Here is a 15,264-nt window from a genome sequence, read left to right on the forward strand (position 1 = left end):
CCGAACCTGTCTAAAAATCCCCCAGTGCATTTACTCTTTTCTACATTAGATCATTCCACCCCACCGACCATCGCATTCATATCCATTTATTTCTTCAGCAAACATATTCAGAATCATCCCTCTGGCCGAATATCTAAAAAAGGGTCCCTCAGGATCCCTGCGATAGGAGCTAACTCTCCGACACATACCAAGCCCAATAAAGCTTTCTGAAGTTTGTATACTCTATGAGGGTATTTAGGATGCTCAAAGTAATATACTCGTTTCGCTTCATAGAGGTGAGACTGGAGAATCATGATACATCTCCGGTCATATGGTGCAAACAATCGGAGTCAATGAGCCACTTGTTCTTCAGACCTTGACCTGCCACCTACATATAAGAAGAATAGTAGATAGATAGCTCAGTACTAGGGTTAGACAGAAATCCCATGAGAATCCAGTACTAGCTCATTCGGCTTAAAATAGTGAAAGCAGGTGAATGTAGATCAACACTAGCACGCTGGGGGTGAGAACCACGATAAGGAAAATGTGGTCCGTCAAAGTACTGGGACTCAAAGTCTCTTACACGTGAACTAAAATCATATGAGTTATGATAAAATTTACACTAGATAAAGTCTCTGGAAGAAAACTGACGAGCATCTAATACTCGTGGGCAAGGTAAGTAAACACATATATCTAACTTTAATTTCAATTAATTCATAATCAATATATTTAAATAAAATTTTAAATCAATTTAAATCACATCAAAACTCATACTAAATCAAAGGTTATTAAACTAAATAAATACGCATTGCATTGTCGACGGGGCCACCGTGCGTGCCCATTTCGACGGCCAAGGATCTTCAGGAGTCGTGGAAAGTCGAATCCATCACCAAAAGAACTTCGGCCAGGCTTCCACGTAAGTGGCAGTTTTTGAGACGTTGAGACCACAAACTTAGACCCTTTTTTGCCTATCACCTTCAAGTCAATTTGGGCGTACAACATTCGAGTGTTCTTTCAAAATGCAGAAATTTTATGCGTAATTTCTTCACCCATTTCGTTTCAAAAAATAAAAAAACTCCACCCATTCTTTACTTCAAATAGACTGGTTTTGTTGAAAGCTAGAATAAGGAAACGGATTGGTTCCTAAAAAGAACCCAAAAGGAAAGTAAAGAACATCGTTCGTTACACATCGAACCAATCACAAACTACAGGGAGTTCGATCGATTTGCTCGTGCAGAAGCTGACAAATCCCGCGGTTCACGAAGTGCTACAGCTCAAATTTCTAAACGATAGATAACAAGTACGCAAAAATCGGAGAATGTTGAGATGATTTTTGAATGATAAGATCAATTCATTGCCTTAAGCTAATGAACCACGAGCTAGCCACGTATGGACAAGGTAACGTTCGAGACAGTAGCCTCCTCAAGCGGAGCGACCTTTTCTCACGCATTCCGAGACAAATGAGTTGTTCGAGGCGCTTCCAAATCCAACTTGGGTCTCCAAATATTAGGTCAATTTCAGCAGATACTCTAAATTTTCATCCTAAAAACACTATTACAGCATCCCCTATCACTATTACAGTCTCCTTCATTCTATTCATCTCCAGCAGAACCCTTATATCTGGACTTCTATTTTCTCTTTCATGTTTTTTAATGTTTTGTTGGTAACCGCCATAACCGCCGTTGCAGGATTTTTTTTTTAATTTTCGGGGTCCATGTTACGCAAATAAATGGTACGTCGAAAATTTGTGCTGACATTCATTAGGTTTTATAATTCGTAAAATTAGGTATGATATTTTGTCGGGCTTGTTGCGGAAGACAACGTGGCTTGCAGACGAAGGTTTTGGAGTAGTGGCTTCTCGTGGAAGGAAGGGTGCTTGCTTCCCCCAGAAGATTGTTCGAGGCATTATAAGAAGGGGGCAGGAGGATGGTTGCAAATGCAAGGTAGCTAAATAGATCCTCGGCAAGCTTGGAAGGAATACTTGAGGGAGTTGTGTTTCCCGTCCAACGACTCGTCCGATGAAGAAGATGATTTGTTCATGGAGGGTATGAGAGCTTGGCAAGCCGACCTGGAGGAATCAGAGAGGCGACCATGGGGGGGCTCAGTCCCAGGTCGAAAGCGTATCAACCGGTACCGGCACGAGTGCCATATGAGGTTGTTCAACGACTACTTTGCCGATCCTCCCGTGTACCCCGACTACATATTCCGACGCAGGTATTGTTACATTCGCAAGTGTTAATGTTTAAAAAATGGGTGTGTTGTTCGTAATCATGTGCGTTGTTGCAGGTTCCGGATGAAACGCAACCTGTTTATGAAGATAGTTGCAGCTGTTGAAGAGAAGGACCCCTGGTTCGTGCAGCGGAGAAACACAGCTGGAGAGCTCGGGCTGTCGGCATTGCAAAGGTGACTGCGGCATTTCGTATGCTAGCATACGATGCGCCGGCTGATTCTCTCGATGAGTGCCTTCGTCTTGGTGAGAGCACCATCATTGAGAGTATGCGACGTTTCGTCAATGCTGTTGTGCAGGCATTCGGCGATGAGTACCTTCGTTCTCCTAATGAGGAGGACACTACGAGGTTGCTCGCCATCAACTCGCGCAGAGGCTTCCCCGGGATGTTAGGAAGCGTTGATTGTATGCATTGGAGGTGGAAGAACTGCCCTATGGCGTGGGCGGGGTCTTACACGGGGCATGTTAACGCGCCAACTATCATTCTTGAGGCGGTAGCGTCGCAGGACCTGTGGATCTGGCATGCGTTTTTCGGCATGCCTGGTTCGCTAAACGACATCAATGTCCTCCACCGATCACATCTCCTCGATGACTTAGCCGCTGGACAGGCACCGAAGGTTAATTACACAATCAATGGTCACGACTACACAATGGGTTACTACCTTGCTGACGGAATTTATCTGGAATGGGCCACGTTTGTGAAACCCATTCCGTCTCCTGTCGGCCGCAAGCGGCAACACTTTGTCGTGCAACAAGTGGCGGCTCGCAAGGACGTGGAGCGCGCCTTCGGAGTACTTCAGTCGCGGTTTCCCATTGTTTGAGGGGCAACACGGTTGTGGGACGAGGAAACCTTGTCCACCATCATGACCGCATGCATAATCATGCACAACATGATTATTGAAGACGAGCGCGAAGACGACGATGTGGACTACGTGTACGAGGGAGCAGGTGAAGACGTGCAGGCTTCTCACGACGTGACGCCACCATTGATGGTCTTGAGCCAACGGTATAATGCAATTCGATGCAAGCAGGCACATGTTCATCTCCGAGAAGACCTTGTCGAACACCTTTGGCAGTTACACGGAGGCGACTTTTAGCGTCATGGTAGTAATTGGATGCTCTATGTTTCCGCATTCCCTACGTTGTGTAATCGGTATGGAGCTGCACGTTTAGTGCATTGTACTGTGCTTCGTACTGATAGTGTATCGTATTATCTTCGTTGTAATGTGGTAGTTCATGATTGTCAATGTACTATGTTTGGTATGCTAGTCATCCTGCAAATTCAGAATTTGACAACACAATCTGAAATTTCAGGACACAATCTGAACTTTGAGACCACATCTTTGGAAATTTCAGACCACAAGCTTAAATGTGACACCACAACCTGAAATTTGATAAGACCTTGCAGCACACACGCTGAAACGTGAGTTCAAAACCTGATATTTCAGAACAACACTTGACATTTGACAATAGAGCCTTCTAATTTCAGACCGCAAGCTGACAACTTGAGACCACTTCCTGAAATTTCAGACAGCAAGCTGCAATTGCAGACCACAACTTCATCATTCAGAACAGAAGCTCAAATTTGTCAGCACATCCTGAAAATTTCAGACCAAACGGAGACCATATAGCCCGAAAATTCAGGTCACATAATGGACGACAACAGAATATCAGTTTTCAATCTGAAATATCAGAACACAAGCTGCAATTGCAGACCTCAACTTCATCATTCAGAACATAAGCTCAAATATGACAACAGATCCTGTAAATTTCAGACCATATAGCCCGAAAATTCAGGTCACATAATGGACGACAACAGAATATCAGTTTTCAACCTCATATTTCAGAACACAAACTGCATATAAGTTCAGAACACAAGTCTTAAACTGGACTCTTACATGTCAAAACCTTAGAAGTCTGACAATAGCATATACTCGAAGGAAGGCATATTAGTCCGAAGGAAAAAACATTGTTTAGCTCACAACCTGAAATTTCAGAAAGTAGAACCCGATGAGGCACGCCTAGCAGCAATGATACTCTGACGAAGACTTTTGTAATACTCTTTTTGGTCATCGTCCATTTGCGATAAATCCATGTTCATTATCCTCATCTCCTCCTTCACCTTCTCTAGTTGCATTCGCTCCTCCTCGAGGCGAAGGCGCTGTCGCTCTACATACATCATCTCCGCGAACCTCTCGGCCCTTTCCTTCTCGAACTTTTCCTTCATACTAAATTGCCTGTCGAATACTTCCTTCATTGGTGCCGACGGCGAGTTGGAAGACGTCGAACCGCGCCCTAATTCCTTGGACCGGCTCCGGCCAACAGGCCTCTTAGCTCGTACCGTGCCTTCGCTACCTGTTTCTTGTGGAACTCCCGCAGCCTGTGATGGTTGCATGTTCTGAGTCGATGACGGGCTGCCATCTTCTGCTGCGCTGGACGTCTTTTGCTTCTTCCTCGACGCCTCGGACTGCCACTTCGGATGGTGCCTCAATTCACGCCAACAAGGAAGCAACGTGAACTCTTTATGTTCAACTGCCTGGAACATTTTGCAAGCCTCAACAACCTGCACAACAAGAAAACATATAGAGCACGCCGAGTGCAAAATCATTTACAAGTTACATGTGAAGGCAGCATACAACATCGTACCGTCTCACCCTCCGTGGTACCGCTGCGTCTACTACGCATTGCACGCGCGTAGTGGCCGCAAAACTTTTGTACCATCCCGTTAATGAATGCCCACCTCCCTTGCAAGGACTTCTTATTGCGAGTGGACGGGAATTCTTTGTGCTCGTGGAAGTAAGACTCGATCCGCTGCCAAAACGCGCCCAAACTTTGGTTCGAACCCACCACCGGATCCATGCTAACGTTGAGCCAGGCAGAAACAAGTAGTAGGTCTTCCTTCATCGTGTAGCTCTGCCCACGGCCTCCACCAGCAGCTACCTCTGTTTCTGCACCCTCACTCTGCACCACGGGCGCTGGGGCCTGCGAGGCACTCAATCCTTCTTGGGTCAGTGGTACTACATCATCCCATGGAATAGCATCGTCGTCTCCTCTCAGAAAATCTGCGTACTCCATAGAATCCCTGCAGACTTAGGTATAAGCGCATGTACCGAACATGTATAGAACAAGTGCAGCATGTAGCATCCCATATTAGAGAGGGTACATAACATGTTTGAAACAAGATTCAAATAAGTTTACAGCACACAGTACTACTTTATTCGGCTTATAGTAGCCTCTAGGCAACATATCATCCTATAGCCTCCATGATCGATCAGACTCAATGGAGTACTCTTCGACGGACTCAGGACATAACACGGTCTCCGAGCTCCACTCGTCGGACAGTACGTCGTCTTCTCCACTGCCCGGTGCAACCGATGCTTCATGAATGCCGGGTACGCTAAGGTTGTCTTCGGTGGCTGAGTGGTCGGCTTCTCTAGCGCTGATCAAAGCATCTTTGACCTGAAACACAACCTGTTCCAAGTCCTGAGCTATGCTCTCTACCTCAAGTAGAGCCCGATTCATATCCATGGCCGTAGGGCAGCTGTCCGTTGTCAAATTGTCGACGGCAACCTTCTTCAACGCTTGTGCAGCCTCCTGCACATTGTCCTGGAGCATTGACAGAAGGGCCGCAAGCTCTGGAGCGTCCATCTATAATGAGGCCAATCATCAACACGCATACTATCCAATATTCCATAAGACATTCCACCCAAACCCATAATATGGAACCATCTCACCTAACCACAGGATAAACCTAACATGGCCTACCTCATTGCCTACAAATGTATGTACTTCATGTGTTGGCAACTACCACTTGTGTTGGTGCACAAACCAATTATTTGTTGGTAACAACCTACAGTGCCTACAAAAGTGGTTCATCATTTCCTCCCTACTGCAATGAAATGACAAGGTTTCTAAAGAATGCCCAAAGTACTGTACAGTTCAACACTTCCTATATCCAATTCAGTTCAAGTGCACCTTACAATTCAGTCCTTCCAATTTAGAAAGGTTCATCTAGTCCATTAATCAAAGCCTGTAGGGAAATTCAGGAATGCAGTACCACACCCTTTAGTCTAACACATAAAATAGCACAGAAGATGTACCCTATTTCGGTTCATCAGTTCCCTACACCAAGTCCTGCACTAAAACTAACATTGCCCTAACTACACCTTCGGTACAACCATGAACCTCCTAAAGCAGGTGCAGGACAAACTAGCATATCCCATGGAAGAGCCATGATCAGCAGGAAATAGCACAAAAGGTTCACCCAAATTGAGTTCATCTATTCCATACAACAATGCCTCCACTGAAATTAACAAAGCAGTAACTAAACATTGAGTATGAACATTCAGCTCCTAAAACAGATGAAGGACAAACTAACATATCCCATGGAAGTGCCATGATCAGCAGAAATTACCACTACAGCTTCACCCTAATTGTGTTCATCTATTCCATTAATCAATGCCTGTACACATAAGCTCACAACCATGGCAATGAACATACAAAATCGATGCAAATGGCACACATTGCATTCAACATACTAGCTTATTGTCTCCTTCATCTCAAAATCGTCCCACTGCCTTCTCCCTGCATCTCTGCATGAGATGCAGCCCTTCGCCCAACCCTCCCCTACGCTGCTGCAACTACAACCTCCTGCACGAACTGGACAATAAGGGGCTCCGACCTCATGCCGGCGAAGACCACCGTCGCCTTCAACCGGCTCAAAAGCCATGACCACAAATGCAATTGCAGACCCACTCCAATGTACCATACAAGCAAAATTTCCGAACAACCTCCCAACAATCGGACTCCCCGCCGTGGTGCCGGATGCGACGTACTACGACCTCCCCAAACCCCACCCTCTCCACCCCTTCCGCCCACCGCCTACGACCTCCGGCCCACCGCCTATGCACCGCAACCGCAATCGACACCCTCCCCACCCCGCCTTCCGGCAACAAGCAGCGAAGAGGACGTACCAGGGAGCACCTGCGAGCGCCGCGGAGCAAACCGAAGGGGGGGGGGGATCCAGGGATCTGGCTCGCCAGATCCGCCGCCGCCCAATCTTCCGGACCCGGGGACGCCTACTCTTCGGCCGCGTCGCTTGCTTCTTCACGCTTGCGTCGGCCGCCGACGCCGCCCGCCTCCCCTCTGCGCGCCCCCTCCAGCTCCGCTTCCTTCCCACCGCGGGAGTGCCGAGCGCCGCACAACTGCCCTCGCCCACAGTGATGCAGCCGCCGCATTCGTCCACAGTTTTGCCGACTCGTTGCCTCTCCCCGCATCGTTGTTCAACCCGATAAATACTCTGCTGGAGACCGATGCCGCACGCCGAACGGCCCGCATCCGACGTGGATGCCTCTCCCGGCCCGGATACGGTGTCCGCTGGAGTTGGCCTTAGTGTGCCTTTTTTAAGAGCAGATGTTAGTACACGAGCTTGGATCTAGGGGACCTTTCATCGACCGAACGCTGCCTACAGTCAGCACGGCCCACGGTCCACAAGAATTCAGCACACGATTAACCCTTCCCTTCTTTCTCAAGTCTGTTGACTGCGAGAGGCCACCGCCCCTCCCTCCACTTCGTAACCGGTGGCGGGAGGCGTCGAATCTGCTTATGATGTCCGCCTCCTCGCTAACCAGTCATGCTTGCTAGCCCCTTGCTACCAACTCTGTCCAATCGGCTGTCACCCACCATGGCTAGTTGTCGTGCCCACCGCCATCATTGGGGCAGGTTGCCGCCCACAGCCATACCTATAGAATCGGAGCTTTTTCAAACCCTAATCCGAACCTCAACGACAGTTGCTATCCGTCACTAGCGCTCGGTGAACTCGGTGGTTCGCTTTTGCCTTAGCACGAATCTGAAAGTGTGCTACTCTAAACTTTTTTCGAGCGAGTTTTTTTATTGAAAAGTAGGGCTTTATTAATTCACATCAATGTTCATAGGGACAACAACAATATCCGGTGGCTGTAGCAGCCGAACATGACCACCGAAATGCCGTTGCAGTTTGGTCTGGTAAGGCCCATGTCTTCATTTTAGCCCACTGGAGACCCAATGATCTCGTCAATGGCCAGGTCCAGCCCATCTACGGCGCTGGCTTCTGTAGTGGGCTAGTGAATAACGGCCCATGGAAGCGAATGGAAATAACAATCATCGCAAGTGAAGCCTTCCTCAACAAAAAAAAAATCAATGAATGTGGAGAACGTTGTTAAAAAAACTGCATGAAATGAATTCACAACGGTGCCCATTGATCTGAGTGGAGTAGGAATGCAAGTGGGATAGTTTTAGGTTATTATTTAGTTTATTTTTTATTAACTTAATTATGTGGGAGTGAATCCTTAGTTTATTTTTTGAGTTTTGGGTCAACCTAATGACTAAAAAATGCAAAACTTGCATCCCTACAGCGGATTGCACAGGGCAGGGGAGTTTAAGTTTCAAATCCCCCAACGATGCATCGAACAACGGATTCTTGTACCGCTTAACTCATTTCACTTGTCTGATACTATACACTTTTATCTGCGGGAGGGGCACAAGCATACCTACGGAAACCTGTGAAGACAATGCATGTGTGTTCTTAAAAGTTTTCAAAAAATATGTAAGGGAGGTGACGTTTTTTGCTCATGCAAAATTATAAGATCGGTTGCATCGGCATTCGCATGATGTGGAGAGGCAAATCAGTGTAAAACAAGTTTTCATTTTTTTTTGAAAAAAGAGTGGAAACAAGCTAATGTGCCTGTTACAGAGCAATTTGGCCCTCATATATGGCTTTTTTTTTTCATTCGACAGAGCAATTTTGAACCTCCAGATCGACAGCCCAGTTTCCATCAAAAGATCGCATGGATTTTCCTCTGCATGTCACTCGAGTAGATTCGGCAGGTGCATGGGCATGGAACTGAGCTCATCTGCAACCGCAAAATGCCCACTACGGGCAGTGGAATGCAACTTGCGATGAGGCGCCGGAGCAGCGCTACTGTGCCACTGCTGCGGACGGTCGGATGCGGTGCAGGATTCAGGCGCACTTGTCCAGGGAAAGGCGCATACGACGACGCTGGCAAGCAGCTATGCGCATTCAGACACGAGATGACACAATACAATCCATCCAGCCATCTGCCCTGGTCCCCGGCACCTTCTCGCGCCCGTGCTCTCCGTCCGTCCACCCATCCCCACACTCTCTCGCTCCGTTCCCAGCCGAGCGGCAGCATTGAAGCGCAGAAAGCAGCCCGTTCTCCAGCGCCGTCGACGTCTCGCACAGCTCCCGGCACCTGAAAAGTCCATGCTCAACCGTTCTCCGATTTGGTTGGCATGCCGGCAGCTGAGCTTGCTTATTTATGATCGAGCTATGAGTCTTGTGACCAACTCAGATTAGTGATCCGTTAGATCTCTCATCATGCGGCTGTAAAGGAGAAAGCGATGGTCTGTTGGAACCGATCCGCCGAGACGCAGGGACTGGACTTGGAAAGGTTTCTGGATTCTTTATCAGGTTCAGGTACGTGATCGATGCAAGGTGGCCCTCTTCAGAGCTTAGTTCCTACCAGTAGTAGTGCTAGCTTTGCTGGACATGATCGGTCAGTAGGAGTTTAGGTGTGGGTAGTGTCGGATTAGGGGCTGTGTTTGGTCATTGGTGGCCTAGCTCCTAGTTTAGGAACGAGTGTCTGTCAGTGTCACCTGTGATGGACTGATTGGACCTTTCGTGGGATACAAGAAGACGCTTCCTCCATGTGTGATGGGACGTATGTATAAATTGCATATTTTCTTTTTTTTGAGATAATGCAGATATACGTAGTAGATTAGTTCTTTGAACAGAATTTCCTAGTATTTCGTTTTGCACAAAATGGAAGGGTACTTGTAGCTCAAATCATGCCCATCTTATTTTCAAAAATGAAAGTGGTGCTGAACAATTGATCACACCGGCCAGTTAGTGCCTACTCTCTTGGACTGAACAAATAATTGCTCCATTTTGAGAGATTCTCGTATGCTTCTCTCATGGCAGCATGGCCATACACATGGTGTGCTCCCGCACTGTTTAACCTCTATTATCAAACACAGAAGCAGAAGCAATGTTAACCACAAAAACACTAGTATATATGTACTGAAGAAAAAGGAGCACCGTTAGTTTTTCAGCTGATCTTTATAACATAACCCCTCCGTGCAAGGGCGGATCCACAGCTAGGGCGAACCTGGGCCGCCGCCCGAGCTCCCCAGCGTGGTGTTGTCCTGGCTCGTGAGGCCCACTGGTTGAGTGACTCAGGCTCACACAATTCGCAGCCCACAAAATGCAAATAAATGCAACCCTAATCTCAGCTGCTCTCCCTGCTGTGGTGTTTCAGTTTGGGCGTGCTGCGGCGGCGGGTGTGCTGCGGGCGCCGGGCAGCCAGGCAGGCAGGCGGGGCGCAAGTGCGGCGGCCGCGACGGGCGCGAGCGTGGCGAGCGAGCGCGCGCTGGGCGGGTAGGCGCGCGAAGGGCAAGCGGGCAGGCGCGGCGGCCGCGGCGGGCGCGACTTGCGAGCGCGGCAGGCAGGCGTGCGCTGGGCGGGCGGGCGCGGCCGCCGCGACGGGCGCGCGTGAGTGCGGCGGGCCGGCACGCGCGGCGGGCAGGCGTGCGGGCGGCGCTGCGGCGGGCAGGCTGCGGCCGTGCGTGCGCCGTGTCGTGCGTGCGCTGTGCGGCCTGCGGTCGTGCGTGTGGCCGCCGTGCGGCCTATGGTCGTGCGTGCGGTCATGCCCCGTGCGTGCGGCTGTGCAGGCTGCGGCTATGCGTGAGGTTACATTTGGCATATTTGCATAATTGCATATATGTTTACCTTCGGTTCTTTTCCATTTTGCAGGTTTATATGGTTTTATCGATTTATGTTGAGGATCTTTTCATCTCGTCTACCTATTGTCTTAATTAAGGTATTTTTTAATCTCTTCTTAAAATTCGCCCTACCTACTTTGCTTGTTTGGATCCACCACTGCCTCCGCGTTAGTATGTATGTTTCGATTTGGACATTAACATGATCTCGTATGCAACTTTGATTGTCATATTTTATATGTAAATAATAATAAAATTGTAAAGTTACTCAGTTATGAAAAGAATTTTTTTACGACAAATATATCACGCTACGTCCATGTGACCAATCTAAAGTTTCTTACTAAAATTGTTATTTCTTTTGTGGAAATCTTGCTTAAATTATTGTTCAGCGTTGGAGAGATTTGACTGCGTATTTTCTAGAATGACACGTTTAACTATCTTTGAGCAGAGTGAGTATTATAGTAGTACATAGCTTGTTATCTAAATTATTAACTTTCTTATAAGAGGATCGAACAACACCTTTTTTTAAGAAGAAATTATAACAACTTTTAAATAAAAGGAGGTTGCAGCAGGTTAGGTAATATTAACATGTCCATAAAAACATTTCTCCTTTCCACTTTTCTTTGAAACACCACACATGATTTTATGATATCTGCTGTTTCCTTTTACTAGAGCTCAGGAGGTACTAATCTCTAACTTATAATTTCAAACTGCTTCACTATATTTAATCGGTTATTTATATTGCAAGAAGTACAGAAAACTGTCCTTGTCTTGCTCTTTGATTGTATCGGGTTGTCAGTTTCTTGGGTGTTTTTTTACCAGTACCATCTGTCCTGAAAAAAGATTTACAGGATAAATTAAAGATCCTTCCGTAAACCGCTTTTAAGCAGACACGAGCGCAGTAAGGTTACTTTCAAGTGTATTTGAGTTATGACACTAAATTATATGCATGCCTATGTACTGTGCAGATCCTTAGCCAGAAAACCAGAAATGAAAAATATTGTGACCGAGAACACCTGAGAATTAACCAAATGTTCCACATGGATTTGGAAAACATACATACGTCAAAACAGGTGTCTGAATACTCCACGTGAAAAACACATGGAACTTTCTTGAAGGAAATGTACCTCTCAGGACATTTTCGAACAAGGGAATTTTCCTTTGTTTTCTTTGGAAGTTGAGCCGTTTCGCATCATATTTATGCAAATTCATGTGAAATTGAAGCATTCCAAACAAATGCTTAGAGCCTCTTTGGAATTGAAGAATAGAAAAATTAAACACTTGAATAGAAGAATGACATAAATTTTAGCAAAGCACAAATGCAAATAATAGAAGTTTACTAAACACAAAAAATGCAAAAAAAAAAAACGGTTTGGATGGGAAAAAATTGGATATACAAAGGATCTTACCATACTATAGACATCATTCTAGAGTTTCTTTGAAATTTCTATGAAACATGTTATTATGTAAGATTCATAGGCCCACTCCTTTCTTCCAAAGAGGCCATATCAGTTCTTGTGATTTTCCTTTATATTCGTATCAAATAGGCCCTTAAATAAAGAGCCAAAGAGGTAGAGAGAAATGACACCTTATACTTGTCAAATGGAGTGTAAAGAAGAGACCTGGGCCAATGTCTAAATCCTTTGAAAGTTGAAGAAAATTCACTAGTACAGAAACCCCATTCACAGCTGGCTCTAAAAAACCGGCAGTGGGCAACAGACAGTGATAGTTCCCCACTATCACTATCGGTTGGGGCAGTGATAACCGTAGAACCACTACCGACTGAATCCTTAAACCAACAGTGTTTTGCCTCTCCTCTCTCTCCTACGTCTCTCTCTCGCCTCTGTCCTCTCCTCTCTCCATCTCTCTCTCTCCGTCTCAATACATGCATACAATGAGACATATTTAATGTAAATTAATAATAAAGACACCTTCACAAATACATAGTAATTCATACCATTCATTAATACATAATAATTAATGTTATTCATTAATATGCAAATAAAGCTACTTAATCTGGTTTAATGATATATACACTGTCAAACCCCTTGGTAGACTTCCTCCTTTTCACATACTATGTACTAGAAAGTATGGTGTCATATGAAGGTCTCTTATGCATCGACGACATGCTTTAGTAATGTTGACACATTTTATTAACCTACATCCTAAATATTTTAAGCTATTTCATCAAACTAAGCTTTGATACTATATTGGAACCGTCCAAATAATATTCTAATTAATTATTAAGTCGATCATTTACATAATCACGACCACAACGATTGATTAGAATACCATCCCGGTAGTCCCAACATGTGTTTTGTGCCTAAGATCGGAACACATGCATTCGCAACATATGTCATCACAACAAAGATTAATAAAGAGCGAGTAATGAAATTATATTTTGAGTCATTTACAACAATTTACAACACTCGAACGCTAGGAGGAGAAAAGAACAGTCTCACCTCCTAGCCACCTAGAGATACTACACAGGCAAAGCCATTTTCCTTGAGGCATCACTCAAAACCTCATCACTCGAGTAGTTTACACTACTCCCACCCGTCACCTATATCGACAGGTGTGAAGTAACCAAACACTAGCTCCTCCTCACCTGTAACACTAGTAAAAGTAGTGTGAGTACGAAGGTACTCGTAAGACTTAATCTATAATGGATACATATAATATCCCAACTCCAAGGATTATGCATTTGGATAAGTTAGCAAGAAATCGACCACAAGATTAGGTAGATTCATATGCAAAAGAAATTTTTTAACACAAAGGTGTGGTCATCTACACTTAACCATATATACCCTATTATCCTAAAATCTCTAACATAAATATATTTATAACAGAATCATCGTATCTCATCAATATCCCTAACATAAACATATTTGTAACAGAACCATCTTATCTTATCAAAAGCTATCACCAACCATGTTCCAACATACCATACCATCATCCCGCATCGGTACTTTACGTCTGTCCAAATGGACAGAAGCATGCTCATGACCAAGAGCGCAGCAATTTGAATTGCTCTTATACCCTGCAAGGGGTACATCTTTACCCACACGTCATGAGGACCATTCGGCTTGCGTGACCACACAAGTTCACATAAGGGGGTACTCATGATAACCTTTTCCAAATAAGCTCCGACCGATTGGGAGATGCGTCTATAGGTGTGGTGGTCATCTAGAACTACTCATTGAGCAACCTAGATACCCCTTATAAGCCTATTATGCCGACAACACCTGATACATTCAATCCAAAGGATCATAACTACACAAGGTACTCGTCTCATCCTTCCCATAATCAGATATGTGGTTAGTGCTGAAAGTGCTAGAGCCAACTGCAACAACGGTCGATGCTTAAACGATAAAAGCAATCTATGGAATCCGAGTTCCTCTCTCGACTTTCCCCTAGCACTGCCCACATCTCGCCTCATTCTTACAACTCATACTTCCTAACATCATTATTATTCTTGTGAACAAAAATAAGCTCTAAACTCGTGAACAATGGTTGAATCACTGCTCGACTTCTATCGAGGACCTATAGATTACTAAGCATGTCGAAGAAAACTTTTCAATTAGACAACAACATTGTTAACCTAGGTACAAGGATACAGATCATCAACAATTCAAGATAGAAGTAATACAGCAATATAGGTTCTACCCATATAATCTGACATTGCAATGGTAACATGCATAACTTACATAAGCAATAACTTATCAGTTTAGACTCCACATGGTCTAAATTATAAGGTGAAATATGTTTAGATGCTTGTCTTGCTGCTCCGGCACCTACCTGATGCTTCCTGCGTAACACTCACAAACTCCGGTGGTTCAGTGTCGCGTTCGATCACTTGAACCGCCAGTGCAATACTCTCTAAACAAATCAAGAATGCCTTGCATAAACAATTAAACGATGGAAAAGTGTGCATATGATGCATGCTCTAATAACAATAAAGTGTTGTGTTTCAAAAACATTTGCAAAAGATCGACAAACGACTCAGATTGGGAAAGGTTTGAACCTCAGATAAGACATCCTAAGTTCATGGGGCTTTGAGCAGTTCATGGTCACATCGGCGGTATGGCGGCAGTTAGACCATCGACGTGTAGGAAGTTTTGTGTTCTGGCAGTCAGACCAGACCCATGGGCAATTAGACCACAGGGTCTAGCGATCAGATTGGTCCTAGTGGTGGTCTAACTCCAGACTACGGAGTTCAACTGACATTTTGAACCGACTTGATTTCAACTGGCGGTCAGACCGACCCAAACGGCGGTGAGACC

The 15,264-nt window shown here is 45.4% G+C and overlaps 2 protein-coding genes across 2 annotated transcripts; one reads left to right on the forward strand and one right to left on the reverse strand.

The window, feature by feature from the left end:
• Nucleotides 1-2,475: 2,475 nt before the first annotated feature.
• On the forward strand, nt 2,476-3,027 carry LOC133898626 (uncharacterized). The gene has a single exon (XM_062339313.1). The coding sequence runs from the start codon at nt 2,476-2,478 to the stop codon at nt 3,025-3,027; it is 552 nt and encodes a 183-aa protein (XP_062195297.1).
• A 1,172-nt stretch (nt 3,028-4,199) lies between these two features.
• On the reverse strand, nt 4,200-5,854 carry LOC133898627 (glutathione S-transferase T3-like). Its single transcript, XM_062339314.1, has 3 exons — nt 5,496-5,854; nt 4,853-5,288; nt 4,200-4,769 (listed from the first exon to the last, which is right to left on the reverse strand). The coding sequence occupies exons 1-3, from the start codon at nt 5,852-5,854 to the stop codon at nt 4,200-4,202; spliced, it is 1,365 nt and encodes a 454-aa protein (XP_062195298.1).
• Between the last annotated feature and the right edge of the window lie 9,410 nt (nt 5,855-15,264).

This window comes from Phragmites australis, chromosome 18 (genome assembly GCF_958298935.1).
Source record: "Phragmites australis chromosome 18, lpPhrAust1.1, whole genome shotgun sequence".
NCBI lineage: Eukaryota > Viridiplantae > Streptophyta > Magnoliopsida > Poales > Poaceae > Phragmites > Phragmites australis.